Source organism: Protopterus annectens, chromosome 5.part0 (genome assembly GCF_019279795.1).
Source record: "Protopterus annectens isolate FY-2018-M chromosome 5.part0, PAN1.0, whole genome shotgun sequence".
Taxonomy (NCBI): domain Eukaryota; kingdom Metazoa; phylum Chordata; order Ceratodontiformes; family Protopteridae; genus Protopterus; species Protopterus annectens.
This window is the reverse complement of record NC_056735.1, coordinates 859,768,366-859,794,423: the sequence shown is the minus strand read 5'-3', so window position 1 is coordinate 859,794,423 and position 26,058 is coordinate 859,768,366. Positions and strand designations below refer to the sequence as shown.

The 26,058-nt window shown below is 42.7% G+C and overlaps 1 protein-coding gene across 4 annotated transcripts in view; it reads left to right on the top strand.

Annotated features, from left to right (window-relative positions):
- ARHGEF7 (Rho guanine nucleotide exchange factor 7) overlaps positions 1–26,058 on the top strand; it is a 2,881,265-nt gene that overhangs the window by 2,825,117 nt on the left and 30,090 nt on the right. For all 4 annotated transcript variants that reach the window (XM_044072654.1, XM_044072651.1, XM_044072652.1 and 1 more), the window contains one exon: positions 13,942–13,996. In XM_044072654.1, the coding sequence (XP_043928589.1) occupies positions 13,942–13,996 (55 nt within the window). The remainder of the gene's footprint in view (positions 1–13,941; positions 13,997–26,058) is intronic.

The following is a 26,058-nucleotide window of genomic DNA, read 5'->3' as shown; positions in this document are numbered from 1 at the left end:
ATATTGTTCTGTACAATATGATTAAACCATCATTGCATAAATTGTGCAGTGCCTGCCTTCTCTTAAACCTCATTCCTCCTTTCAATTTTTTGTGTAATTTACTACTTCCCTTTTCAAAAAAACCCACTTCCTGTTCTTTTATATCTGTTGCAATACAATATTCACTAGTTCAAGTATGGTTGGTTTCGACTTTGATTTCTGTTTTCTAGTATTTGCTTTTTTGGCAGCCACAGACTAAACGAGGTCTTATTATCTCTAGGCCATTCAGATTCTATATCCCAAAAAAATAAATTCCTTAGTTACCCTCATTTGCCACCTAGTATTCCTAATAACATACTCTGTAGAGAATGTTTAAGTCTTCCATCTCATTACACTGTAAGAGCATATGCTCCCAGGTACCTCTTTCTTCCCCATTATACCTCCAACACTTATGTACCTAAGGAAATCGTTTTAGAAGTCTGTTGGATGTTCACACAGTTTTGCAAGGGACAGTGTCGTCAACCAGCCCCAAAGCCAAAGGTGGCTTCCTCAGTCTCCTCCAGTAAATTGCTCCTACCCAGTGTGTCAACAAATGCAAACAGCCCTCCCTATGCCTATTCACTCCTCTCTATCCACTGCCCAGCTCCTCCAGTGTCACAGCTACTTTTCAAACCCTATTTGTCGTAGTCTCAGTCAGTGCTCATCCCCTCTGTGCAATAAAGTCAGGCGATATATTGTAGTATTTTGACAAGAAGTAACTGCAAATAAAACTTTTATTCATCTCATAAGTTGCTTTAGCTAAGGTTGCAAAGCATACGTTGAAAATAATTACAGTCTCACTAATAGAAAATGTGTGTGGCATATTTCTGCACTGTTCAAACAAAAGTCTTAAGTATGAAGCCAGCTTCTGTTTCAGTCAGAAAAAATTGTTGCTGACTACAAATGAACATCTCTTCACCCAGAGAATCTCATTCATGGCCAAATTGCACAGTTCCTGTAGAGCTTCCTACTCTAGGCAGTTGGAGACATCCTTCTCCCCTGGGAATCCATGTCCAGGTATGAGGATTAACCTCAGACTGACATGGTATCCACTCAGACTTTAGTTCAGGATAGTGAGCCTTGCCCTTGAGGTCATAGAGAATCTCTAGCAAGTATGGTACACAGGACAAAGAGCCCCTCCATTGACACTCTAATAAATCTGCAGTGTTTCATGACCTATTAACCCAACATAAAGGAATTTCTGCTCTGTCTAATACATGGCATTACCTGAATGAGAACATTTCATTTACAATATTTGTATAATGTACAGTATTCAGTACCACGAAATGGTACAATATATATGCGCATGTTTGTATATGTATAGATGTGTGTGTGTGTGTGTGTGTGTGTGTGTGTGTGTGTGTGTGTGTGTGTGTGTGTGTGTGTGATAAGCATGTGGAAAAGAATGGTAAAAAATGAAATGTATTATTGATGGCAAAAGATATCTTTAATTTGTAAAGTACATAATGTAATTGCTCTTGTTCTTAAATCAAATTAAAAATAAGACCAAGCCAGCCCCAGTGACATAAAGGGATGAAGTCCTGACTATGATCCAAGCAACCCAAGTTTTATTAACACCTTATGAGTCTAACAAAGCGGGTGGGAAGTTTAGGTGTGGCCATCCTGTTGGGTAGGGCATGATGTTCTTCGTTCCACATTGCTGCAGTCCTAACTGGTACTAATGCGCATGACCCCGGCCATATATCAGTCTTTTTTGCGCATGGTCCGATGCAGAGAAGCAGTTTGCGTAGTGCTACCTTGTTTAGGGCTGGAGCACGGCGTTGTTGGATGCCGCTCTTGTGCTAGGAACCGGCAGTCCCGGACGTCGGTTCTTTAGAAACTCGCATTCAAATCTATCCTTACTTGACGACTGCCTGATTCTGGCTCAAAGAAAAGGAAGACCAACTATCTCATCAGTCCGTGTGACTGCAAGGACAGTCCCTTCAACATTTAGGGTTCACACAGCACTGCCAGGATTGGCACTAAACCACCAGCTGCCAAAGTATTGCACAAAGGGGTTCTCACTCACAGCTTGGAAAGTGGATTTCTTTTCTTTCAGTTGGAAAAATGCCTTTCATGTGTGCCCCTTCCACTCTTCCAGATGATTTTAATAGCTCAGATTTGGCCTCGCAACACTGGGTACCACTACTAAGGAGTCTGGTAAGGGAAGCCTCCATATGGCCTTTATGATTTTGATTCTGTTATCTCAGAAGGTTGCCATCTGCTCCAATGTCAAGCTTCACTCACTCACTCACTTCATCTAACATATGTGTTGTTCTGAAACACAGCCTGTCTTCAACAACAAGTTTAAATTTTAATGTGATTATGTGAGCTAGTGGAAGGACAAGAAGTACAAAAAGAAGGAAGAAGTTTTATTTTTTAGTTTTAGTTTTGGATTTTTAGAAAGATTTGAGATTTATTTTTGAATTTCCTTCATTTCTTACTGAGGTTATTGACATTTACTGAGTTGGACCTTCCCATTAAGATCATTCCATGCAGCAATTTAGCTCAGCAATGCTTTGATGACGCATTTGTTGACCCACCATTGTTTTCAGAGTTTTCTTAGGGCAAACAAACTATTTCTAGGTGGATTGGTTTTGCATTTGCATTTTTGTTATTCCCATCATGGCAAGAGAGATCAGCTGGGCTTAGGCCCTCATTCCTACACTAGGGCTGCCTGCCACTTCAACATTCTTTGGGGGTGGCAAAGGAGGATAGGATATGGAGGAGAGTGCACTTGGCATACGCTCTTTACATTATTCTAAGCATTATCTCTCTCTACTCTATCTGTTTTCTAGGCTGGCTTTTGCACAGCTATTTTGTTCAGGCATTGCTTCAGCTCCTGCTTGCAGCCTCCTGCCAGCCTCTCCCTGGGCTACTTGGGATTCAGAGGACTCTGCAGCAACCCTCTGTGTTTAGGGGTGGTTGTGTAGGTGAGGTTATATGCTGATATTTTTGTATATATTTTTTATATATTGTACATATATTGCTGGCAGCAGGTATCTTTTGCCTTCTTCTGACATCCCTGACGTGCTGGCGTCAGTCTAATGCGCCCGACCGACGCCAGCCAGCATACTGGTATCTGGACGACTGACTGGAACTACAGCGAGTTAGGCAATAGTTAGGACTGCATCCTAACATCTACATTTATGGTACATTTATGGTAGTTTCTGTTGTTGTTGAATCTTTCACTGAGCCCTGCAGGACAACTTAGCTAGGAATGATCATTTGGCTTGCATGTGCAAGATGACTGAGGAAGCATAGCTGGCCTGGGATCCAACTTAGACACATCATTATGGACTACTCCCTATTAATCACCCACACATCATTAGTAACACAAGTACACTATGTGGGAGGGGTAGGGCAAAAACAAAATCTCTGAAGGCCACAGTATTATGGCTCTTTCCCCAGCCATATCCACTGATTGGGCTTGGTGGCCTCCATCCCTTCCAACTTGCGCATGAGGAATGGGAACCCCCTGCGTGTATGGGCTGTTCTGGAATGTTGACCTTGCTGGAGTGTTTTGTACTGAGTGACTACCAGGTCTTGAGGATCCAATAGAGGAACAATAAGGGACCTGGCAGTGGAGCCTGAGGATAGTGGTAGCAGGCAAAAAATAAATAGCACCTTCCTGATGCTGTACTGTACAAATGGACTTTTGATGTATGGAGAAAACTTTAGAAAGCTTGAGAAGTTGGAGGTATGATTTCTGTTTCAAGAGATAAGGAAAAGGTTTTGGCACTCCATATTTCCTTTTTCCAAGTTGAAAATATCACTGTGGAATAACAGCAGTCATTTGGGCAGACCATTAGGTCATACTGCCAATAGTCTCACCTGTAAATCAGTTGCCCATTGATAGAGTCTGGGGCCTAATAATCCATAGCATTACCACCATTTGGGATGTAATTATCTTAGGGGTCATAGGTGGGAATGTATGTATTTTTTTTCTGTCTCTTTCATCCACCACACTTCTCGTAAGGTGGTAATTGAATAGACGGTAGAGATTCTTTTTTTTTTTTTTTTTTAATTTGTGGATACTGTATGTAGCATGGCTTGTGGAGTCAGTAATGAGCTTAGTAGATTTGTAGGTATGATCATAGGCCTGAGGCAAAAACACTTTAATAAAATCTGAAATGTATTTATTATTATTTATTTTCATTTGTTATCCATGTTAGTCTGACTGGGTGCAGAACCCCTTTTCATCAAAGGCCCATTGGGAACAGCTCCATTGGTACAGTATAATACAAGATGCAATATAAAATTAACACAGGTAAATTAAACATTAGTGCCATATTTGACAGTGCAATATTTAAGCAATAACCCACGCCTGGGTGTGGGTAATGCTGGATTTACTCACGGTTGGTGTGGTTTGGTCACAAGGGCGAAGCCCGAGTGGCCAAACAAAGACAACCGTGGGTAAATCCAGCATTACCCACACCCAGAAGTGGGTTATTGCTATTATACAATCATTATTTAAGAAAAAAAATACTTACTTTTCTTAAATAATGGCATTGTGTAATGCCTCCTTGCTGCCCTTCCTCAGCTGTTAGGATTACCACCTGTCCCACTTTGTGAGGGACAGTCCCTCTTTGGGCAGTTCTGTCCTGACAAAAAATTGTAAAAATGGCAAATGTCCTGAGATTTTAGGACAAAATTATTTCCTATATTTTATGTAATAGTTGCATAAAATAGTTAATTCTGTATCTAAAATACCTAAATGTTATAAGAAACGGAATAAGCAACTAAAATGCTACAAGAATAAGCTTTTATTTAGGCAAAGAATTTAAGTTCTAACTTTTGTACTGACCGTAGGTATATGTCGGCCTGTAAAATCTGATGTTTGTACCAAAAATGTCCCACTTTGGCCATTTGAAAAGGTGGCAGCCCTAGCAGCTGTCCAGTATTCTGCAGCAGTTCTGATATACTGCTCATGCCTATGGTTACTCAGTACATCAGAACTGTTGTGTGGAAGCAATGGAGAAAGGAAGATCTCTGTTGCTTTTAAAAACTTGTCCCGCTATGTTAAAAGAGTTTTCACACTGAACTGATCGAAGGAAGGACACTGAGGAAACTCGGAGCTATAATGTATAACATTAAGTATCCTGTTTTTTGTTTATTTTGTTCTTTATTTATTTGTTATTTATAGCACTTTGTGTACTGTGTATTTTTCTAGCTAGTTTCACTGTATGTGAGGTATTAACTGGAAATTGTCCACTTTTATTAAGCATCTGTTGGGTTGTTTGTTTCTGATAACTTGTTGCAGTTAAACTGTTTTTTCTAGGGGCTCCTTTAGCTGTTTAAAACTTTCATTTAAAGGCTCACTGCTGCTTTTCAGCTGTGAGATACATTTCTGCAGTTGTTCTAAGTAGTGGGGATATTTGTAGCATTTCCATATTCAGGCTTGTATTTGGGCCTAGTGTTTGTGGAGGCTGTGTGTCTGAGCACAGCTCACTGCTGCTTTTCAGCTGTGAGATATATTTCTGCAGTTGTTCTAAGTAGTGGGGATATTTGCAGCATTTCCATATTCAGGCTTGTATTTGGGCCTAGTTTTTGTGGAGGCTGTGTGTCTGAGCACATATTCAGGGACATCTTGATTTAGCCAAAGCCATCAGGCATTTCAGTGAGAGAGAATTGTTTGAGGTCATTAGCTGACTGAGGTCACCTGGACTACAGCTTTGACTAAGCACCTCATTGGTTCTTTTGAGATTTCTTTCTTAAAAGCTGTCTCAGGTTTCAACTTTCTGTTACCTAAGAAATTCAGTTGTGTGTGTTCTGCCATTTCACACTGAACTGATCGAAGGAAGGACACTGAGGAAACTCGGAGCTATAATATATAACATTAAGTATCCTGTTTTTTGTTTATTTTGTTCTTTATTTATTTGTTATTTATAGCACTTTGTGTACTGTGTATTTTTCTAGCTAGTTTCACTGTGTGTGAGGTATTAACTGGAAATTGTCCACTTTTATTAAGCATCTGTTGGGTTGTTTGTTTCTGATAACTTGTTGCAGTTAAACTCTTTTTTTCTAGAGGCTCCTGTAGCTGTTTAAAACTTTCATTTAAAGGCTCACTGCAGCTTTTCAGCTGTGAGATACATTTCTGCAGTTTGTTTCCCACCCTCCGTCCCTGTTGGTATAGTGTTTTTATAGTTGGTGGCTTTGCAGTTGCCTGCCCCTAGTGTACATTTGATCTGGGACCCTCCTCCCAGTCTAGTGTCATTACCTCATTCTACCCATTACAGGGAGAACATTTGAGAAGGCCAGTCAGCTTAGTTTCTGCTACTCCTGTATCTCTTTCCTTTCCCTCTTTCCACTTAAAAAAAAAATTAAAAAAAAAAAATGTTATCTGCTTTTACTGTATCTGTGTTTCTTCCTACTTTATTTTGCTTTTGCGTCATCTTAAAACTACCCAATTGTATTTATTACTGCTTGGTGTAACTCATTCTAAGCCTTTTAGTTTAAGCACTTGGGCTTCAGACCAGTTGTTTTACATTAGGAAGGTTTGTGGTCTGCACTGTAGTGGCAGAACAGGTAGCTTACGTCCTTCTAAGTTGGGAACTGCTGATTGAGGGCTCAGTGTCTGTTATTCTAAAAGTGTATTAATTCTGGTTTAAGCACTTGGGCTTCAGGCCAGTTATTTTACATTAAGAGGGTTCATGGTCTGCACTCTTGTGGGAGGAGAGGCTGGACTCTGCCCTTCTGAGCTGGGAATTTCTGGTTAAAGGCTTATACTGCCTGCATATTTGAACTGCTTCTTACTGAAATTGGTACACCTTGTTTGCTGTAGCATAGACTAGATCCAGGCCTGCTGAATCTAGCTTTGTTTGTATAACTTGAGCACTAATCCAGGCATTCTTTAAAGTATTCAATTGTATTTATTACTGCTTGGTAGTAACTTGATTAAAGTGTAGCTATCATTCTAAGTCTTTTGGATTAAGCACTTGGGCTTCAGACCAGTTGTTTTACATTAGGAAGGTTTGTGGCCTGCACTGTGGTGGCAGGACAGGTAGCTTACATCCTTCTAAGTTGGGAACTGCTGATTGAGGGCTCAGTGTCTGTTATTCTAAAAGTGTATTAGTTCTGGTTTAAGCACTTGGGCTTCAGGCCAGTTATTTTACATTGAGGGTTTGTGGCCTGCACTCTTGTGGGAGGAGAGGCTGGACTCTTCCCTTCTGAGCTGGGAATTTCTGGTTAAAGGCTTATAATGCCTGCATATTTGAACTGCTTCTTACTGTAATTGGTACACCTTGTTTGCTGTAGCATAGACTAGATCCAGGCCTGCTGAATCTAGCTTTGTTTTCTATGCTTGTTATTTCCCTGAAAAGCTAATTCCACCTAAAACACGGCTTTTCAGCGCTTCTGTGGATCCCTAGTGATATCTGCATTGCTTACTGTACTTATTTCCTTGTTTCACTTGAAAGAAAGTTACTGTTTGTCATTTTTGCATTTAAGTTACCTGTAACACATTGCATTTAAGTTACCTGACACTTGCTCACTAAAGCAATTATATAAGTCAGCACTAAAAAAATTAAAAGCACTACAACCTCACAAACTCCCCTTTAGTACCTTGTTCCCCATTGGCCCTTTTTTTTAATTATAAAGGAATTTCCAGTACTATTCTAGCATGTCCAAAGGTCAGTTGTCAATCTCCTCTCCAGTCTAGCTATTGAATCTGGGAATCTTGAGGCAATGTTACAACTGCCTAATGTACGCAGACAACCCTCTCCTCCTCCCAAGAAATTCCAACACATGTGAGAGATGCAACCATATAGCCAAACTGGAGGCTAAGCTCTCTCAACTCAGTACTGGCATAACCAGTCAGGAGGAGAAGGAAACCACACTCACTACAATTTCAGTCTCACATAGACCTACCACGACAGCAAACCAAATAAATAAACACACAAAAACATACTTGGAGGCTCTAAATAAAATCTGCCTAAGCAGCACAGACCTCCAAAGCAGACACCCAAGCAACCGCTACCCCAAAACAAAACACGTGCAACACATAGCTCACAACGCCAGTGTGCAGAACAGTCACAGCCCTTAAGGCTAAACAACACACCTGATACACTTGTAATAGGTGACTCTATCGTCAGGCACACTGACGTCCTGCTCACCAGGCTGAACAAGGAGAATGTCACGGTGAGCTGCCTGTTGGGAGCTAGAATCCGCCACATAACACAAGCTCTCAGGACACTCCAAGGCAAGTACAAATATGACTCTGTCGTTGTCCATGCTGGTGTGAATGACCTGAGACGTACCTCCCTGGACTACATGAAAAGAGACATAGAGGAGCTCTCTGAGCATGTAGCCCAGGTCGGTATGACCCTGACCTTGAGTAGCATCTTACCCTCACCAAGAATGATGCCACAATATGAAGACAAGATGATCAATTTCAACAATTGGCTTAAGTATTGGTGTCATTCAAAGCGGATCCAATGCCTGTCAGCCTGGGATGACATGCTCGACAAGCCACGATGCTTCGCTAGGGATGGCTTGCACCTGTCACCCCCGGGCTTTCGGATATTGGCAAAGGCTCTTGCTACCCCCATAGTGCCTTTTTTAGGCAAGGCTCAAAAGACAAACCCACCTCCATGGGGATCACAAGGGATACGAAACTAAGAGTAATGCTACTCAACGCCAGAAGTCTAAACCTCAAGATGCACGCACTCGAAACTCTCCTTAGCATGGAGAACATCGATATCTGTGCAGTAACAGAAACCTGGTTCAAGGCTCCCGAGAGCACCCCAGCACTACCAGGTTATACCTCATACCATGCTTTTCGGCCCCAAAACTTGGACCGAACCACAAAAGGAGGGGAAGTATCAGTATTCGTCAAAGATACCCACACCTCCAGGTTGGTGGCACAGCACGAAGCATCAGAGACTATCCATGTGCAACTAACAGCGGGTAAAACTGCCTTCCAGTTTATAGCCTGCTATAGACCATCCTCCCAAACCCAGGAACCCCACTCGGCCTTCCTGAGAACACTGGAAAATATGAAAGTCTCTCCAAACACCATTATATTGGGCGACTTCAACTACCCAAACATAGACTGGGAGCATTACTCTAGCTCCAACACCCTAGCCCAAAGGTTCCTAGAATTTATAAACTCAAATGCTATGGAACAACTTGTTACCACTCCCACAAGAGGGGAAAACATACTGGACCTGATCATCACCAACATGGGGACTTTATGCTCCAGACCAGAAGTGTATCCCTCACTGGTAAGATCAGACCATAAACTAATCTCACTGGATATTCACATCCCGACCCCACCCCCTGCCCAGAAAACCACAGTGAAAAACTTCTCTAAAGCAAATTTCACACTCCTCAAAACCGAGGTGGACTCCTTCAAAGCCCCCTGGCCTGTGGAAAATATGGCCCAGACCGCAGAATCTTTTATAAGCGCATTCTATGAACACCTTCAGGAATGCATGGATCATGCAATCCCAAATAAAACCAAGACCCAATCCTCCAAAGGCAGACGTCCTGTCTGGTGGACCCCAGCCGTAAACAAACTATACAATAGGAGGAGGAAGCTACTTCATGATAGAGCAAAATCCCAAAAAGGGAAGGCATCTCTGATCAGTATTAGCAAAAAACTACGGGCACTCATGAAATCGTCTAAGGCCAGCTTCAAGAGAAAAATTGCACAGGACACTAAGGATAATCACAAGGCTTTCTTTGGTTATGTTAGTAACCTGGGTGGGAATTCCCAGATATGCTCAGAATTAGTCCAAAATGACAAAAAATACACCGAACCCACAGACATTGCCAACATGCTAGCTGACAGGTTCAACGCAAACTTCTCCCCCCCCCCCCACCAAAAGGGCAAATATCTATCCCAGCAGAGTGCTGCCCCCCTGACATCTCAGATGCTCAGGTAAGAGCCACCCTCTCCAAAGCAAAAAACACAGCATCAATGGGACCAGACGGTGTCCCGGGCTGCGTCCTACATGAACTCCAAGAAGAGCTAAACCCAAACATAAAACTACTGTTCAATCTCAGCCTTACTACAGGATATGTACCCAAAGAGTGGCGTACAGCAACAGTGGTCCCTCTCCACAAAGGTGGTGCCTCAACGGATCCTGGAAACTATCGCCCCATAAGCCTGACTAGCTTGGTCTGCAAAGCTATGGAAAGGATCATCATGGACCTCATAAGTAAAGATATTGGGGACCTACAGACACTGGATCCTACCCAGTTCGGCTTTGTTAAGGGCAGATCCTGCCTCTTAAACCTGGTCGATTTCTTTGAAACAGTCACCAAGGCCATTGACAAGGGGAAGGTGGTCCACACAGCCTACCTGGACCTCGCAAAAGCCTTCGATACAATACCCCACTCAGGCATTATAGATAAGCTCACCAGCTTAAATATAAACTCCTATGTCACTAGATGGGTTGCAAACTGGTTCAAGGACAGAACCCACATGGTTAGAATTGCTGGAGCCATGTCAGACTCCAAACCAGTTAGAAGTGGCGTCCCACAACGCTCAGTCCTGGGACCTCTCTCGTCCGGTATATATTTCTCGGAGGTACAGGCCAACACGGAAGGACTGTGGCTGACCAAGTTCACAGATGACTGCAAACTGGGCGCCATAATCGACTCTCCAGCCGACACAAGCATCCTCCAAAAGGGCCTCATAGAAACAGACAACCGGTGTCAGAGCCATGGCCTCAAGCTAAACACCAAAAAGTGTATAGTCATCCCCTTTGGCAAAAACAAAGTGCCCACAAAGTACCACATAGGTGGTAATCCATTAAGTACAGAAGAAGTAATTAGGGACCTGGGGACCCAAGTTGATAGCAATTTCTCATTTGACAACCACGTGGCCAAAGTGGTTAGAAAAACATTTTATATAGCCCACCTAATCATGAAGGGATTCACATCTAGATAAGGGGAGGTCATCGTGCCTTTTTACTCATCAGGCCCATAATTGAGTACAATGCCCCTTTTGGGATGTACCGTACCAGACACCTGCAGCAACTGGAAAGACCCCAAAAGTACCTCACCAAGAGGATCAAAGGGCTCAAACAGATGCCATATGCTGCCCGGTTAAAGAAACTCCAGCTCTACTCAGTGGCATACCGCCTGCCCAGAGGTGATCTGTGCCTGACGTATAAAGCCATGTCCAACCCGGAATTAATGGACATGCTGCACCTCAGAAAATCCAAATCCCATCGAGCCACGCACTCGAGAGACTTGAACCTCAGCACTGAAATAAATAGGACATGCTGGAGGGACAGATTCATAACCCAGGGGCTCCCTTCACTCTGGAATAAAATCTCAGTCCAGGTTAGGCAGAGTCCCTCATTGACTCTCTTCAAGAGGAATCTTGATGAGTGGATGGGAGATCATAGGTGTACCCCGGGTATCACTTCTGTGTCACTGTTAGACAGAGGCACAGTATACTAACCTCGAAAAATTCATTTAAAATGGGTGGCGAAAGCAAAACACACTCTGGCTAGGCTTATAAATGCCCTAGGGCAGATAGCCTAGTATGAACCTATAGCTTTAAAAAAAAAGCAACGGAGGTTTTCCTTTCTTCGTTACTTTTTTTAAAGCTGTTTCTCTATGTTAAACGAGTTTAACATAGCGAGACAGCTTTAAAAAAAGCAACAGAGAAAGGAAGATCTCCGTTGCTTTTTTTTAAAGATATTTCGCTATGTTAAACTCATTTAACATAGCGAGATAACAGCAACAGAGATCTTCCATTCTCCGTTGCTGTCCAAAAAAAAAAGAAAGACTTATACTAATGGAAAAAGTCCGGGCGACCGGACCTTTTTTCATTAGTATAAGTCTTTGATGTACACGTTTTGGAATATTAATGGGGGGGGGGGGGTCGTTGTATAACAGTAAATTATAAATAGTAGCATGTTGAACTGGTTCACATTTCATAATATCATGTTGAATAAAAGGTTATATTCACAGTGGTGCAATCACATTGATACAATACTTTTCACACTGGTATAATCACAGTGTCAAGACATTTGTAGTGGAATGGCTATAAACATGGATATGCATGAGTAGACGTGCAGATACCTGGATTAGACTGGGAGGTAGTCAAGAAATTCAGGCTGCAATGGGGTATTAAAGTACCATTTACATGGTAGAATAGAAAGTATTAAGTTATAGGCATAGCACTGTTAGTTGTTGATGTTAGTGTCAAGAAGTGTTAGTGTAAGAGTAGGGAGTATAGCTGTAGTTATTAGAGACTTTTACAATTGAGTCTTTACTGTGTGTTAATAAGACCCAAATGTTTTGGTAATCAAGGGAGATATGGGAAAGTGGTGGTAAGGAAGATGGTTGTTTGTGTTAAGACTTAGCCTAGTGAAGAGCAAGACTACAGGAGTCCTTCAAATTGTCTTGATTAATATTTGAAAGTGGATGGGTTGTTTTCGAGTCTTGATGGTAGAGGTAGTGAGTTCCATAGTTTGGAGATGTGAATGGAATAAAAGGTGTCCCCTACTGAGTTCTTAGCGTTATAAGTGGATAGCAAGACTTTGTTGATTGCAGGCTTCTGGCGGAGGTAGGTAGGTATGGAGGATACTTTTAGGCTGGGACACCTATTAAGTTTATGTACAAGATTGTGGACAACAACTAGTTAGTATCTGAGAAGGTGATGTAGTTGTAGCCAGTTATGTTTGAGAACAGTGCTGTGATGGGCACTGTAATGCAGATTATAGGCAGAACTAGCAATTTTGTTGTAGCTTTGTTTTTGCTTGGACAATTGCACATATAGGGGTGGCCTTAAGTAGTGTTGGTAGTAAACAGGCAGATGCTGTATTTTTTCTATTTTCAGTGAGATACTGTTTTATTCACTATAGTGTTCCAGCGATTAGTTCCTGTATATGCAGATTGCATTTTTAGGTTTCCTTCTGTAACACATAACAGATTAGTATGTGTAAACCTATGAATCTGTGTGTTGTTTGAAGAACTGATTTTGAAGTCCAAATCAGTGCCCACGTGAGATGTAGGGTAAAGAGAAGCAGTTTTTCAATTTCACAGACATTGGGAGCTGTTTAGATTCCTCGTCCGTGTACTGAATGAGGGCCGCTTGCATGGAGGCTTTTTGGAGGTCATTCATGAAGATATTAAATAGGTATCTTAAGATATATCCTTGAGATATCTCAACAACAACTAGAAGAAAAGGTAGATCGAGATTGCCACTTTGCAAGTAGATTTCCTTTGGTTAAATAGCTGTTGAATCATTGGATGGAGTGCAAGAGACCTGTTTACTGTAGTTTTTTAAGCAGTTTGTCATGTGAGACGGTGTCAAAAGCCCTTGACAGATCTAAAAATAGGGACAAACCCATTTTGCCATTGTTTCTATTAAGGTTTATGATATTGACAAAGTCAAGCTGTGATTTGGTCTAAATCCATGTTGGGTAGGAGAGAAGATAATTGTTTTCCATGAGGTATTGGAGCAGTTGAGTGTAAATTCATTTTTCTAAGATTTTTGAGAGGTGAGGAAGGGTAGCAATTGGCCTGTAGTTTGGGAGCTCTTACAGAGCATCAACAAATGCAATTAATTAATTAATTAATTAATTAATTAATTAAAATGCAGCATTAATTGCATTAATCCAGGCAGTGTCTGAGCTCTTCAGGTTTACATTGTTTTTCTTCCTTGCATGGCACATAGTAGCAAATATCTTCTTAGCTGACACTTGTTTTTTTCACTGTTAAAATAAGGCAAGAGTGGCTGTCCAACACTTGCTGTAATATTAGTTCATCTTTTCTAGGAGGAGTATGCCTTATCCTTAGCCATTTGGGAAGTTATCATACTCTTACACAGGCCTTTCCTCAGCAGCAGCAGCATCTTACATGGTTGGAGAAAAGTTGCATCTTTCTCTGATTAAAAAAAGTCTGGTTTTGTTATGTATAAAGACGTAATACTTACACAAGTTTCTTTTCATATTTTAGAAGCCTTGTTGACACAGTGTATGCATTAAAAGATGAAGTCCAGGAATTAAAACAGGTTTGTATACATTTCTTTTTTTTTTTAAAGTATTGTGCACTGAAACTTGTGGGCAAATGCAGTCTATACTTTGCAGTAGTGCAAAACAAGCAGTGAACAATGATTGATTCTAGAAATGCTCATCGTATTGATCACTGCAGCAGTAGCCTTAGCTATATTAGGTTATATCCTGCCAAGGATGTAACAGTCAGCTAGCTTCCAAAGCTTCAGGACAGCCTTCCATGTGCCCCAGTTGTCAGACAGCATGAGCTGATCTGACTAAAAGGACAGGTTTGGGGTGCTATGCACTCTTCTGTGGGCTTTCGAGAATTGACGGTCATCTTGTGCTGGTCCTTTAGTGGGCAGATGAGTTCTCTTTGGGGAAAAACCTTCCACATTAAAAATGTTTTATTGTACTTTCATGTTTAGGAAAGGTATTTTGACTAAGAACTTGTAACTAATGTCCAAGAAAGTTAACAGCAATCTCTGTTGTGGTAAACAAATCCTACACCAAGACTTCCACTTTTTCTGTGTTACCTGTTTGGATTCAGAGCACAACATCCCTAATTGTTGTTTCTGTGCCCAATTCAATTCTAGAACCATTCGGCATACGGCAGACATTTTAGCTAAGTTCGTTAGTGAATATCCAGGTTCTTCGCATGGTATGGTGTCCATTAGTCGTCCCGATGTCGATCTTTCTAAACACAAATGACCCAAACTCAGGCCTTTTGAAGAATCCATTCAGCATCTCCTAGCTCTCCAAGGCTGGTTATCATGGAAGTCGGTAAGACACTTTCACATCCCCCTTCAGTGACTGAGGTGGTGGAAAAGGCCTCTGTCGAGACCCATTCAGAGTCCGATGTGGCATTGGGCCCGTCAACATCAACACAAGTGTTGGATTTATGTTTGTCGGTCAGGTCTGGGAACACTTGGCAGGCCTTGACATCCAGCAACCACAACACCACCACTACAGTTCTGAAGGGTACTGGCATCCTTGCTTCCAATGTTCCCCAGGCCTAAATAAAGGACTGCTTCCAGGAACCCATCTTCTTTCTAATTCAGGCCTACCAGCTTCCCGTCTCAGACCTATCGGCAAGATTTGGTTAGATTAGCAGAGGAGTGATATTTCCTTAGGTTAGGGGCAAACATCCCTCCCCACTGAACCACCCTCAAGAAAAACGAAAAGAGATCCAGTCCTGGAGGTTCTTTCTGATCCTTTTGAGTCAGTAGAGGCCTCTTACCAAGAGGATTCAGTTTTTGAAGAAGATCCCTGTTTGTCATCCTTTGAGGAGTCTGATTCAGAAGAAATTTTGCTTTCTGCCTCCCCTCTTAAGGATCTATCCTTTGTGGAAAATTTACACTCCCTGGGGGATCATCTTCATTGGGAAGAGCAAGACTACCCCCAATCTAAAAAAAAAAAAAAAAAAAAAAAAAAAAAGTCGGGGAATTTCTCAACCTCCCGGAAGATAACCCCCCATGCTGTTCCTCCAATTTTGGAGGTGGTTGATGACATTTTCCAGGAATCCTCTTTTTAGCCAGATTCCCTTCCTCCTGCACCTAGGAAACCTGACAGATTCTACAGGGTTATGGATTTGCATAAGCATCTTTTTAAAAACCCTTCAGCTGACCCAGAGTTTGTCGTTCCTAGACCCAAAGGTGCCAGACCCAGCACATCCATAAAACCCCCCTACCCTCAAATAAAGAAGGCAGAGCCATTGATAGATTTGGTAAAAAGGTATACACTTCTGCCATTCTGTCTATGAGGGCATTAGTCTGCCAGTTTCACATGATGAAATACCAAGAAACTCTACTAGAACCGATGAGACAAAAGCTTTTGACCACTGAAAATAAGAGCTTATCTAAAGATTTACTAGACATTTGCAGATTCGCTTCACAAGTAACCAAGCATTTCTTACACTGTGGATTTGATGCTTTGGAGGCTGTTAGCAGGGCTGCAGCCACTGGATCTGGCATTAGGAGGCATGCATGACTAAGGGAACAGGCCCTCCCAGAGCATGTTAAATCCAGTTTTTTTGGATGCCCCCTTAGATAAGGAGTTCCTCTTCAGCCCTAAAGCAGAAGCTGTGCTGAAAAAAATGGAGACAGTCAAAAATTTTTGCAGGTACAGCCCCAACGTTTCAGTAGAAACTATCCCACTAAACACTGGTCCTTCCCTTCCCAACCCAAAGCAGGTCAAAGAGGGGCCCACAGTGAAGGGGACCAGAATCAGCACCATAGACTCTGGCAAGGGCACTCTACTTCCTCAGGACCAGGGCCCCACAAATCCCTAGAAGGGTACAGTCATGACTGTTTCATGGCACAGCCCCCTCTCTATCCTCCTGTCCCTCCCTCCCAACCTGTTCGCAGACTTAGAGGAAGACTGGCACTATTCAGAGAAAATTGGCCTTTCATTAATTCAGACCAATGAGTACTAAATGTCATTTCCAGGGGATATCGGCTCAAATTCATACACCCCCCCAAAAAACATTCAGGCTTTCCAGATATACCACCATCCCCAAAAGCAGTGGCTGTTACACATATATAATCACTGTTTGTACAGGGCTCAGTGGAAGCAGTACCTTTACATCAAACTGGAAGGGGCTTTTACTCAAGACTGCTCCTGGTCCCAAGAAAAGAGGACCTTTTTCTGTTATATTCTACACCTATCTGCCCTCAACTTATCACTGGAGGATCCCAAATTCAGGATGTTGACCCTTCAGTAACTCTTGTCCATTTTTTCCCCAGCGTTTTTTTATCGGGACTCTTGATCTAAAGTATGCATACTTGCATGTTCCTATAGAAGAATCAAGCAGAGGATTCTTGAGCATCAGTGCAAGTTCCAAAGATTTTCAGTTTTGTGCTCTGCCCATTTGACTTGTCTGGTCGTGACAGGGTATTCATAAAATGCTTAACTCTGCTCATTGCCTACTGCAGAAAACAAGAGGTACAAATTTACCCCTATCTGGGTGATTGCCTCATCTGGTCTGCAAGGCTGGAACTACTCAGCACAGACATAATAGTCACCCAGACCATGTTTACCTTCCTGAGATCCACCATAAATCACCAAGAATTCTGAACTCTACTCACAACAAGCATATACTGTTCTTGGGGACCCTACTGGACTGTACCTTTCAGAAGACCTTCTTGCCACCTGACAAGGCATCCTTCCTGACCAATAACTTTCAAAAAATTATGGACAGCAATATTCTTACAGCCAGAGAGTTTCTCTGGGTACTGGGTTACATGGCCTCTTTCATTCTCATGACTCCCCTGGCCAGGCTACACATGAGGGAATTACAGTGGTTCCTCAGAAAGGTGTGGATTCAGCATGCACAACCACTGCATAGCAAGGTAAGGCAGATACCTGGCCTCAAAGGTGAGTTTGCATGGTAGACCAAGGCCTGCACTCGAAACCCATTCCTATCCTCTTTGCCACATAACAATGGGAGTGGGTGTGCATCTCATGCCATTGGAGTGCAACTGTTGGCTCAGTACCTCCTGGGTGTTCACAACCAACTGGCACGTCAACTCAGCAGAAGCCTCTAGACTGTCACTAGTGGCAGTTGCATCTGGGGATCATTCTCAGCATAGTGGAGAAATGGGGGACCCCACATCTGGACCACTTCAACACCAGTGAGAACAGACACTTATAAAGGTTCTTTTCCAGGAACAAGACTCTTTCAGCCCGGAAAACAGATGCGCTCTGTTTTGCATGTACAGGCTTATTCATCTATCCCTTTCCACCAGTGACTGTACTTCCCAGGGTTCTCCAAAACATCAGAAAAGAGCGCCCAAGGGTCATACTTGTAACTCCAGATTACCCAAGGCAACACTGGTATCGTCTTCGTAGCCTAACCTGAACAAACCTTGGATATTACCAGAGAGTCTAGACTTTCTAATGCAGAACAAAGAACCCATTTTACACCCTAGTCTGCAAACCCTCAATCTATCAGCTTTGAGGGTATCTTAACCCCAGGGTGGGTCTCCTGTACATAAACAGGTACAGGCCATCTTAAGGAAAGCCAGAAGGTCTAGTACCAGGAAACCCTGTGCTGGAAAATGGAACAGTTTTTCAATTTGGTGTGAATAGCTTAATCAGGGCCAAGTTCCCTGTCATCTTATTCTATCTGGCAAATCTCTTTGACAAAGGCCTTTCTTTACTCATCGTTACAGATTCATGATTCAACTGTCTCAGCCTAACTTTCAGCCCACAGCCCTACCTTTTCTCATCTGCTGGTCAAACAGTTCCTTAGAGGAGTCATCCACATCAGACCTCCCAGGAGACCTCATACACCACTCTGTTTCATAGCCTTTGTCCAAGAAAGGCGTATACTTCCTCCTTTTGAACCAGCCTGTCCTTCAGACTTAAAATTCCTGACATGGAACACTGCCTTTTTACTAGCTATCACTTAAGCTAGGAGAGTTTCAGAACTCCAGGCTAGCAGCAGTGGAACCCTTTCTCACCTTACGTCCTGACAGAGTCTCTCTCTCAGGGCTAATCCTTCTTTTATGCCCAAGGTGATGACTGACACCTCTTTAAATCAAGCAGTAAATCTGCCTATCTTCTCTCCAGACCCACAAAACAGGGGGGAGAAAATTCTGCATTTCTCAGACATCCACAGGCAGCTATGTTATTGTCTGGACAGAACAAAGTCATCAGGAAATCTGACCAGATGTCTGTAAGCAGACTATTTCCAAATGGATCTCTCACTGTATCACTTTTTTGTTACAGTCATCATGGAAGAAATACATCTGAGGCTGTAAGGGTCCATTCCACTTGGGCAGCTAGGCCTTCTACTGCCTTTCCTGAAAAGTGTACCTGTCAAGGACTACTGGAGGCTTCGAATTGGTCTTCAGTGCACGCTTTCTCCAAACACTACCACTGTCAGCCTCCTCTAGTTCCAGGGCAGGGTTTGCCACTGTTACGCGACAAAATATACTCGCTTCTCCTCTTCTCTTCTTTACCACCCCCCCCTCTTTTCAGCTTTGAGAATCATTCCACAAGTCAGGACTGCAACAGTGACACATGAAGAAACACGAACATAGTACAGTTGTGTACACTTACCATAAATTAGATGTTCATCTGTATTCACTGTTGCAGTCCTGTTTCCCCTCGCTCCTTCCCCCTTAGCCTTCAGGACTCCTTCTTATGGCTGTTGCCTGCCTAAGGCTTCCTGCCCAAGGCTTCTGACCTTCTGCTCCTGTTGGGGGGCTCCTAACTCCTAGGGGCAAGAAGATAACTGAGGTCATGACGTCAGCGGACTCCACTTATACCCCAGTGTACTGATGTCAGGTTAAGGTGGTCATTGTGAAGAGAATATCTCAGGATTTTGGGTCTCATTTCTCATGATATCCTGGCAAGATTTCACTTGAGAAACATACAGTGGTGTCTGAAGTCTCTTTGGTCCTAGCACCAACATTCTTTGCCTTTTGAAATCCCATTTCTGGGGTTTGTCAGAGATGCAGCACTTGGTGGAGACAGCAAATTTCCCTAAACCCATGTCACCCTTCTCCCTCATTGTTCCAAAACAGTCGGTCACCACAGACACCTCGGAATTTGCTTGGGAAGCAGTATCAGGAAGGATAAAAGTGCAAGGTGTGTGGGTCATCAAGTACAGATGCAAGCACATAGATCTAAATGAAATACTTGACCTGATCAAAGCACTCAGTTCTTTCAATCTTCTTTGGTCTGCCGGACCTTTCCAAGTTGTTATACAAAATACCACAGCCATGTGATACATGAACAAGCAAGGAGGAAGCAGGTTGTAACCCCTTTGCACACTAGCCATGTTAGTTTGGGATATAGCTTCACATCAGTCTTACACTGCATGCATCCTGCATTCCATCAGAGCAAAATTGTGTCGTAGACAAGTTGAGCCAACAAGAACAGACCCCCACAAATGGTAACCAGATCAGGGGGATCTTCCAAGATTTGATCCATCTTTGGGGGGTTCCTCAAGTAGACCTCTTTGCTTCCTCTCTGACCAGTCAGCTGGCAAGATTCTGCACCAGAACTCCATGCAAGAATGCCTAGAAGATAGGTACTTGTTTCCTTTTCTTAGATAGGAATGTTCCTGTAAGCTTTTCCATCTTTTCCACTGTTATCTTGGATACTTCTGAATATTGAGAAGGAATCCTCCCAAGATCGTTGTGGTGAATTCCTTCTAACGTAGGCAGCAGTGCTTCTCCCTTCTTTTGGAAATGGTGAGGGGTTGTTGCCACAAGCTTTTTCCCATAGTGGGTCTTATTCACTAGGGTCAGGGGTGTTTGATAGACCCCAACCCCAGTCAGCTTCAACTGACTGGCCTGGATAACAGGTCTTAATTCCCTTTAGGCACCTGTTTATTTGAAGGCGTACAGCAGATACTAATGGAGGCAAGAAAGCTTGCTCCTAGAAATCATGTGTTAGCAAATGGAAAAATGATTTATAGTTTGTGCCAACCACATAACCTGCACTCATTCAGGATAGTTGCTCTCTGGTTTTACAGTATCTGTAAGAGTTATTATCCTACAGCCTTTCTTACTTCTCCAAGTTTCATGTATTGGCTATTTCGGCATGTCTACCCATGGATGCTCATCTTTCAATGCATTCTCATATAAAACTTTTTTTTTTTTTTTTTTTTTTTTTTAAAGAGGTTTTGCACAAGAGGCCTCCAAAAAATGATAGCCCCTCCTTGGGATCTTAAATTGTGTTAGAGAAGCTAACACTTGCTCTGTTTGAGCCAGCTAATCTGTCTGGCAAATGGAAAACTGTTTTACTGGTTAAAATGACCTTTACAAGAAGAGTATCTGAGTTCTTTAAGAACTAATCCCTCTTTTATACCTAAAGTTGTATCCAAGTTTTCTTTAAGCCGAACTGTCCATCTCCCTGTTTTCTTTCGTGAAGCTATAAATGAGAGAAAAGTGATTCTCCATACCCTGGATGTCCACGGACAACTTGGGTACTATCTTGACAAAACTACATCTTTTAGATCTTTCGATCAGTTCATTTCTTATGAAGGTAAGAAGAGGGGATAACCTGTGTCAATGCAAACTATTTCCAAATGGTTGTGTCAGGCTGTTATCACAACAAAACTATGCCAAGCAGGGTAAAGGGCCACTCTACTACCAGGGCTTTGGCTTCATCTATAGCTTTTTGGAAAGGGTTGGATTTTAGAAGTATTCTAGATGCAACAACTTGGACCTCACTAAATACATTTGCAAGGCTTTGCAAGCTTGAGTCCTTCTCTAGGTTTAGATCAGGTTTTGTTAGGTTCATTCTCCAGGGACTCATGGACCATTCCCCTTCTACCTCCCAACTGTAGTAAGCTAGGGTAAATCTACTGTTGTAGCTAAAGTTTCTACAACAGTGATCTATGTGATGATCATAACTTATCATAACAGTAGACGTTTGAGTGATCATCGCTGTTGTAAATATTGTGGGAAGAAATAGCCAGGGAATTGTTACGGCTAGGTTTGTATAGGCCCTAGGGCCGATAGCCTAGTACCAACCTATGAACTGACTGGGCATGTGGAATGTGCCCTGAAGCTTTGGAAGCTGGCCGGCTGTTACATCCTTGGCAGGATACAACCCAATGTAACTAAATCAATTGCAGCAGAGATCATTTGAACATCTCTGGTCATGGTAAGTTTATTTACACAACTGTGCTTTATTTTTCCCTTGTGCATGTCTTGCTCTTATTTACCCATGCACTCATCAGGATTAGCTGGTACAAGTTAAGTAACTGTATTGCCTTCCTCTATAATTATTTGCTGCCTATGTGTATTGGTTTTTAGGGTTTGTTCAAATAAGCACTTTGAAAAGTCTTGTGCTTGTGCTCTTATCCCACATTATTTACTGCTTTACAATGTTTTACTGCTAGTTTTTTCAGAAATATGTTTAAAATACGTTGAATAAGAGATTACTACAGAACTTAAGCAGAGCTCACTGATTCATGTTTCATTATTTGGGACATTTCTGTAGTTCCTGTTGTAGGAATAATGCAGTCCTTAAGCAGAAATCACCAGCTGATGTATGATTATTTTTGTCCTTTTGCCGCTGGAGTTGGCTCAGAGCCCTGACAGTTTTAGTATTGAGGCACACTGTATCTTTTCCATTCCCATTTCCTGATGTCTGTCTGGCTAATGATGTATTACTTCTTGAAATATTATATGTCCTTCCATATCACTGTTGCATTATTCTTTACATAAGGGATCCCCTGCCAAGGTTAGCCCAACGTCAGGCCAGTATATCAATGCCTTAGGAATTTGGAGGCATCATATCTCATGTATATGCTGTCTTAGATGTAAGATGACTTACAGATGTACATACCTCAGAACTACTTTGCTACCAGTCTGAACTCCATCACTGATCATCGGTCTGAATATTCTTTCTTCTCTGCTGGTTACTGAGACATGTTTTAGACAAGTATCTCATTGGGGTTTCTTCTTATCTATTTCTGTTTTTATTTTGGTGTGTTTGCATGTCATCCAGAAAGGGGAAATGTCATTGTGGGAGGCAGATTCCCCATAAAGATCATCATGAGCAGTGTCTCTTCTGTTTGGGTGCTTCTCATGACTATACACAATGTTCTGTCTGCCAAGCATTTGTCCCTAAAGCCCTACATAGTCATCTTTCCTCCTCATCGATTTACCTAGAGAACCAATGTCTTAAATTATTGGCGCAAGCTGCTGTGGTGGAGTCTTCCCATCCCAAAGCTCGGCTGCCAGCCAAGAAAAAGGCCATAAACTCAAGTCTGATTCGGGTGCTGTTCCACCTCTCCCGGAGGTCTCTTTTGAGGCTGCTGAAAGCCCAGAAGATCATCCTGTTGTCTCAGATTCATCTGACGAGACCCTGTTTGTGACCGGCATGGATCTGACTTCTTGCATCCTTGGAGGCTTTGCAAATCTCAACTCCAGACGTTGAGGGGGAGCCTCTGATGATTATATCTGTGGCACTGAGGGGAATACGGCTGCTACCCTGGCTTTTAGGACTTTTAAATGCCAGACTCATATGACCAGGTATGTTTTAGCTGTTCTTTTTCAAGCTTCTCAGGCAATCTCGGACCTCAGTAATTCAGAAGGGAAATTTTTGACCCTTTCTTTATTGGGTTCTGCCTTTCAAGTGGCACACCACTCTATTAAATGTAGTTGTGATGCAGCTGATACTTCTTCTAGGGCTGCTGCATTTGGTTCTGTTTTGAGACATTACTCTTGGCTTCATCTTCAAACCTCACATGATGATATTATGGCTAAATTGTTGGATGCTGCTCTTGATAATAAGAACCTTTCTGGTTCTTCTGCTGCTAAGCTTTTTAAGTCCCTCCAGGACAAAGACCAGACCTTGCAGGAATTGAGTCATATTTTTGTATCTTCGATCCCTAAATTCAGAGGAATTATCCATCCAAATCTGCTTTTGTATGCAGACAGCCTCGCCCTTCACCTTAAAGTAAAAATGGCTCTAGGTGTGTATCCCCTGCTAAGTCTACTCAGATTTCTACTTCCCAGAAGCCTACTTTTCAAGACAAACCAGGTTCTGTTTGACAATTTGCTTCCCCCTTCCCTAGGCCAGGTTCCCTTATCCCTTTATCTTTCCCTGATCCCTCCCAGTTGGTTAAGGGTAACTCAAGACACTTCCATCATCCATTAGGGATATTTCTTTGTGTGGAAATCCCTTCCTTCTTTTCTGGCCATGCCTCAGCTTCTTCAGGAACAGCTTCCTTTCTTTCCAGAACTGCTTTAACACCTTTTGGCTCAGGGCACCATTCAGTTCATGCCCCCTGCCTAGGAAGGGAAATATTTTTATTGCAGAATAATTCTAGTTCCCAGGAAGTAAGACACCTGGAGACCCATTCTGGATCCTTTCTCAGCTCAGCACCTTTCTAAAGGTCCCTTCCTTTCAGATGTTGTCTCTTCAGACCCTGTTACCTGTTCTTCCCCAGGCTTTCTTGGTATCCCTGGACCTCAAGGATGCCTATCTTTGCATCCCTATTCACCCCCTTTTTATGAAGTTTGTAGGTTTCTCTGTTTCTTCCTTGCATTTTCAGTTCTCTACTTTGCCTTTTGGCCTCTCTACTGCCCCAAGGGTATTCAGCAAATGCCTCACTCCTGTTATTGCCTTTTGCAGGATGAGAGGGTTTCAGATATTTCCTTATCTAGATTACCTGCTCATTCAGGCTTCATCCCCCAAGGCCCTGCTTCAGCACTTCCAGTTTTCTGTTTGTCTGTTACAAAGCCTGGGGTTTACCATAAACTTTCAGAAATTGGTCCTGGTTCCCTCTCAGGCTCATGTTTTTTTCAGCTGCAGGATCCAGAGCATTCCCATGCTGGTATCCCTGCCTCCACCCAAGGCCCTCTCTCTCTCTGATCACCTTATTTTCAGTCTGTTCTTCCTCTGGCTTCAGTCACCACCAGGGATTTTCTCAGGGTTTTAGGATTCATGCCCTCCACCATTCCTATGCTGCCTCTAGCCAGAATCTGTATGAGAAAACTACAGTGGTTCCTCAATTCACTGTGTCTTCAACACTGTCATCTGCTGGATTTTCCATTTTATTTCCTTCCACTCCTCAAATGTGAGCTAAACTGGTGGATTCATCAGCTTTCTGTCAACCCAGGACTTCTTTTCACCTGTAGTCCCATCTCAGGAACTTTTTTTTGGATGCCTCGGACAGGAGGTGGGGAGCCTCCTTCAGTTGCATCAAGGTCCATGCTCTCTGGCCTGCACAGACGTCAGATCACACCATAACCAAGATGAGAGCTCTTCTTATAGCTGTTCAGGCTTTTCGTTCCCTCTTTCTTTTAGGGCCTCTCAAAGTCTTCACAGATGATACCACAGTGATGTGGTATATCAGTAGGCAAGGGGGGACACGGTCCTACCTTCTTTGCAAACTTGCTGTTTAGGTCTGGGGTCTAGTCCAATATCAAGTGACTCTTCAAGCTGTCTACATTCCTTCAGAGCAAAATATAGTGGCAGACTCTCTGAGCACATCCAGCACACAGTCTCACGAATGGATGCCTCACAGGGATGTTGACATTGTCCATTGGTGGGGTACTTCACAGGTAGATCTTTTTGTGTCACCTTTGAACAGACCACTTCCTCTTTTGTGTGCCAGAGTCCCAAGTCCTGTGGCTTGGAAGGTCGATGCACTATATTTTCCTTGAAAGGAGATGTTTCTCTTTGTCTTCCCTCCCCTTCCTCTGATTCAGAGGATCCTGCTCAAGATCAAGCAAGACCCCCCCCAAAAAAAATATATTGCTAGTTACTCCCTTTTGGCCTATACAGCATTGGTTCCCCCTTCTTCATTTAGCCAGGGGAAGTCACCACAGGTTACCTCACAGGGTGGACTTGTCACACAAGAAAAGTGGTCTCTGATCCATCTTTACTTGTCGAATCTCCAGCAGATGTTGTGGGTGATAGGGTTTTGATATCTTTTAGGCACATCTTTTCAGAGGACATACTTAAGGTTCTGCAGTAGGCCAGCAAATCATATATGTCCAAATGGAAGAGATTTGTCTGCTGGTGCATTTCTCATAACCAGGATCCCTTTTCAGTGGGGTCTGTCTGCATGTTCTTCGTGTTTCACTGTTGCAGTCATTACATTTGGGTTGTCTGCCTGCAGGTAGCCCTCAGCCGGCCTGAATATCAAAGTCTTGGATTCCTGCATCAGATGCTGTCTCTTCTTCCATGACGTCAGGTCGTCAGGGGTATAAAACATGCAGCCGACGCCATTACATCAGTTTTTCTTGCTGCGCAGTGCCCAAAGCAGAAGCAGTTCGCAAGTGCCGGTCATCCAACTCCTGAAATTGTAATTTTTGAGTTTCAGAACTGAAGTCTTCAAAAAAGCTAAGTACCCCGTTGGGGTTCCTTTTTCTTGCTGTAAACCGATGTCAGTAAAAGTTAACAATTGTATTACCTGTGGAAAGAAAATACCTCATAAAGATTTTCATTCGTACTGCATTCCTTGCTTAGGCCCAGACCACAACGTCCTTCACTGTTGGTTTTGTGCCGTATTCAACCCCTGGACTATTCGTCATCGTTTGTTTTTTTTTTTTTTGCAGCAAATTATTTTGGTAATCGGTTCAACTATCCAGAAATAGCTTCGGTA